Source organism: Spermophilus citellus, assembly GCF_964194105.1.
Source record: "Spermophilus citellus genome assembly, chromosome: X".
Taxonomy (NCBI): domain Eukaryota; kingdom Metazoa; phylum Chordata; class Mammalia; order Rodentia; family Sciuridae; genus Spermophilus; species Spermophilus citellus.
The window spans coordinates 146,621,666-146,626,165 of NC_138190.1; the positions used below are offsets into that span (position 1 = coordinate 146,621,666).

The window sequence follows — 4,500 nt, forward strand, 5'->3', positions numbered from 1 at the left end:
AGAAGAGGATGACAACATGGAAAGGGACTCTTCACAGCTTGTAAAGACCACAGGTACTGGGACGCAGGGATACCTCATCCTGGACTTCTAATGAGGTTTCTCATCTGCTCCCCATACTGGGGCCCTCCTGCCACATTTTCCCTTACTAGGGCCCCCAGATCTGCCTCTTGCCAGGATGGTGACCTCTGGCAATACACATTAACTTCAGGGAATTCCCTCTGAGACTGACTCACTGTGGGGTGGCCCTTGCCCTATAATTGGCACAGAGACACTAAAAAGCACATCAGGAAATGCCTCACCAAGCTGAGGAAACTGAGTTACAATTAACAACAGAGGTGGAACATCAAAGTACAGGCTCCAGCTCTCCACATCCATCCCCAGTCCAGTTCTTTCTGCAAAAGGTAAGATTGCAGTCGCAGATGCAGTCACAGTTGTAGTCGCAGTCATGCGCACAGCATCAATCACGCCATCACCATCCATCCTTTCCGCTGTCTCCTGGGACTGGTGGGCTCAGGATCTCCTGGAAGAAGCTGCTCAGATAAAAACATACAATACTCCACAAGAACAAGTGGCAGAAAGCTGGCCTATATCTACACCAAGAAAGCAGAGGTTAAGTCAGGACACTGGACAGGAGCAAGCAGAGCCTTGGCTCACATGGAAGCTCACAACATGTGCCCAGACCTAGGGGTGGCTGGCTGTGAGGGCAAGGACCTCCACACAGAGATGACACACACCTCATGGCTTTGCACAAGAATTAGGCTAGTGTGAGGTGGGCATTTGCTTGAGGTGGATCTCCACTGAGCTTACAAATAAGGGTGAATTTCCAGGAACAGGTAGCGTCCTGTTCTGGAATTGGTGAATTGGGAGGGGAGGATAGAATCCCCCTGATGGAAGAGCCAGGCAGCTGGCACCCTTGAGATGGCTTCCTCCCCACACCCCTGGCAATGTCTCTCAGTCAGATATCTTCAGGTACCCTCATCTAGGCCAGAGCTAGCAGCTCAGGGGTGCTTCCAGGCCTACTGACCTAGATTGGTGGAGTTTGAGGCTGGGGATGCCATGGGGAGGAGTGACTCCTCCTGCCAAATCTGGTTGAAAATGTGGTCATCTGGGCCATTTGGAAGAGCTGGTGGTGGTGATGAGAGCTCCTTGGAGAGTTGAGAGGCCTGTTTTGGGTGGAATGAGCCCTACCCTGAACTCTGCTCCAAATATGGGATAGGGTGACAGCCCTGGCCTGACCTACCCCTGCCTCCAGGGATGTGTTGCCTGAGAGGAGAGAAGGCCCCTGGGACTTCTGAGCCTATTTGCCCAAGGAGGGCTTGGGGTGGCTCGTCTCCCCAGCCTCATCCTTGTTTCCCAACTCTTCCAGGATGCCCTTAAGCCCTTCCAGCAGGGGCTCCTCAGCCTCCTGATTTTCCCCCTGGAGGAGGCTCTCTGGCCCCAAACCAGGCCCTCCTGGGCCAGCATCAGAAGCACTGCCCATCTGGGCTGGGGTGAGGCCACTGAAGGCCTCCACTGATCTTGCCTGGCCTAGGCCTGCAGGGGAAAAAGCATCTTCATTTTCCTGAGTGGCAGGGGAGGTAATGGCCTCTTTAATGGTAGGTGCTGCCTTTATGACATCATCTGCATTGGAAGTAGCTTCAACAGTATGCTCAGGGCTAGGAGCAACCTTGTCGGCTGGGTAGGCTTCATCAGTGTTTTCAATGGCAGGGGCAGCCTTGCTGGCATCTTCGTTGGATGGTTCTGCTTTGGTTTTCTCTACAATGATGGAGATACATTCCATGGTGACCTCATTGGGAAGGGTGGCCTCACTGGCATTTTCACTGGATAGAGTAGCCTCAGCATTATCTTTGTTGTCAGGTGAAGCCTGGGCAGCAGCTAGATCTCTTTGGTAAACTTCAGCACCCTCTTCACCTTCCACCTGCTCATTCCTAGCTAGGGCAGCCTCCCATGCCTCAGTCTCCCTAATGAGCCGGAGAAGCCCCAGGAAGCTGGGTGGCCTCCTCTCCAGACGCATCCTCCTCAGGTTGTTCTGGAGCATTTGGTTTGGTCGGGCCCTCATCAGCACCTGCTGGGCTCGCAGCTGGTCAGCAATAGCCGGATGGATGGCCCCCTTCTCCAAAGCTACCTGCAGCAGGCTTTCCAGGCGCATCACGTAGGCAAAGAGAGTCTCCTGAGGCCGCTGAGAGCAAGTCAGGAACTTCAGGCGTGCAGTCATCCGGGTGTCCTTGTTCCCAAACACCTGCACCAGCGCGGCCAGGCAGTCCTGTGCAGGAGTGTCTGGGTGTTCTTCCAGGAGCCCGCACATGAGATCCAGGGCGGGCCCACCCAAGCTCTCCACCAGCCTCCTCCTCCTCTCCCTCTCGGATATGTGGCGCCACAGGTACAGCATGTCGTTGGCATGATCCAGCCAGCTCTCGAAGGAGTCTTCCCCACAGGCTGGCTCTTCAATCCCAGAAAAGCTTCTCAGCTCCTCATAGGCCATGTTTTCCAGGACAGGCTGCAGGGCCTGGCTCCACTGCTGGGTCCGGGCTCCCGCGTCATCTATCCCTCCTGCCATATCCAAGACTCGTTCCTCACCTGCAGCTCCTGCCTCGCCTGCAGCTCCTGCCTCACCTGCAGCTCCTGCTATACCTACAGCTCCTATCACACCTGCAACTCCCATATCACCTGCAGCTCCCTCCTCATCTGACTCTCTTGCTTCATCTGCAGCTCCTATTTCACCTGCTTCCTCTGCTTCACCTGCAGCTCTTCTCTCACCTTCGGCTCCTCCCTCACCTGCAGCTCCTGCCTCACCTGCAGCTCCTCCATCACCTGCAGCTCCTCCCTCACCTACAGCTCCTGCCATACCCACAGCTCCTATAATTCCTGCAACTCCCATGTCCCCTGCAGCTCCCTCTTCATCTGACACTCTTGCCTCATGCGCAGCTCTTACTTCACCTGCTGCTTCTGCCTCAGCTGCTGCCCTATGTGCAGCTGCTGCCTCACCTGCATCTCCTGCCTCACCTGCAACTCCTCCATCACCTGCAGCTCCTGCCTCACCTGCAGCTCCTACCAGACCCAAAGCTCCTAGAACGCCCGCAACTCCCATGTCACCGGCAGCTCCCTCCTCATCTGATGCTCTTGCCTCATCTGCAACTCCTATTTCACGTACTTCTGCCTCAACTACAGCTCCTCCCTCACTTGCAGCTACTCTGTTACCTGAAGCTCCTACCTCACCTTCAGCTGCTGCCATTTCCATAGGTCGTATAATACCTGCAACTCCCACATTACCTTCAACTCCCTCCTCATCTGACACACTTGCTTCATACACAACTCCTACTTCACCTGCTTCTTCCAACTCATCTGCAGCTCCTCTGTCACCTTCAACTCCTTCATTTGCAGCTCCTCCCTCACCTGCATCTCTTGCCTCACCTACAGCTCCTCCCTCATTCACAGCTCCTATTTCACCTGATGCTCTTTCCTCACCTAAAGCTCTTCCCTCATCTGCAGCCACTGCCTCACTATCAGTTCCTCCCTCACCTGCAGTTTCTCCCTCACCTACAGCTCCTTCCTCATCTGCAACTGCTGCCTCATCTGTAGGTCCTCCCTCACCTGCAGTTTCTCCCTCATCTACAGCTCCTCCCTCACCTATATCTCCTGCCTCACCTTCAGCTTCTGTCGCACATGCAGCTCCTCTCTCACCTGTAACTCTTGCCTCACATGCAGCTCCTCCCTCACATGCAGCTCCTCCTTCACAGGCAGCTCCTCCCTCACCAGTAGCTTCTGCCTCACATGCAGCTCCTACCACTGCTCTCCCCTGAGGCTGTGCAGAGAAATTGGGAGTATCCTGGAAGTCAGCATCAGGAGCCTGGGGCAGGAAGATCACAGTCCATGGGCCCCCACTACCTGGTATTTGTTGGGGGATCAAATTTCGATTTAAATATTCAGCAAACTCAACTAAAGCTACCCTGGCCCCAAGCTCCTTTCGAAAGGTCTTACAGAGCACTCGGTACCTGCCCAGGGGCCATAGGGCAGCCTGCACTGCTTCCTGGAATTCATCTTCCTTGCAGTCTTCAGGGATGCCCAGGATGAGCAATGAGCGCTGGGCATTGACACCCATCCACCTGCACCAGTCTCGCAGCATTGCCATTGCCATATCAGTATTCTTGGGGGAAGGAAGCATGGTTGAACAGGGATGTGTGCTGAGTGTTGCAGTCTCTGAGCACCCTGTGTGTGCAAAGGAGAGAAAGGATTATTGTTGCTAGACAGCCCAACCCCTCAAATAGCTGCCCCTTGAGCATTGGGCCAGGGGCTCTTCCTCTCCCTTACTTTGATTTTAAGGAAAATTTTTAATAAATTTATGTATAAGAAGACAGGTTCATGCCTGTAATCCCAACAAGTTGGGAGGGTAAGTCAGGAGTATCACAAGTTGGAGGCCAACCTCAACAACTCAGTGAGACTCTGTTTCAAAATAAAATAAAATGGTCTAGGGTATAGCTCAGTGGTAGAGTGACCTTGAGT

General features: G+C 54.0%; 1 protein-coding gene across 1 annotated transcript; it reads right to left on the reverse strand.

Moving 5' to 3' along the window:
- Positions 1–1,297: 1,297 nt before the first annotated feature.
- PNMA6E (PNMA family member 6E) lies at positions 1,298–4,135 on the reverse strand (the record flags this gene model as incomplete). Its single annotated transcript, XM_081277771.1, has 2 exons — positions 1,298–2,436; positions 3,979–4,135. 2 exons carry the CDS (start codon positions 4,133–4,135, stop codon positions 1,298–1,300), a joined length of 1,296 nt encoding a protein of 431 aa, XP_081133897.1.
- Between the last annotated feature and the right edge of the window lie 365 nt (positions 4,136–4,500).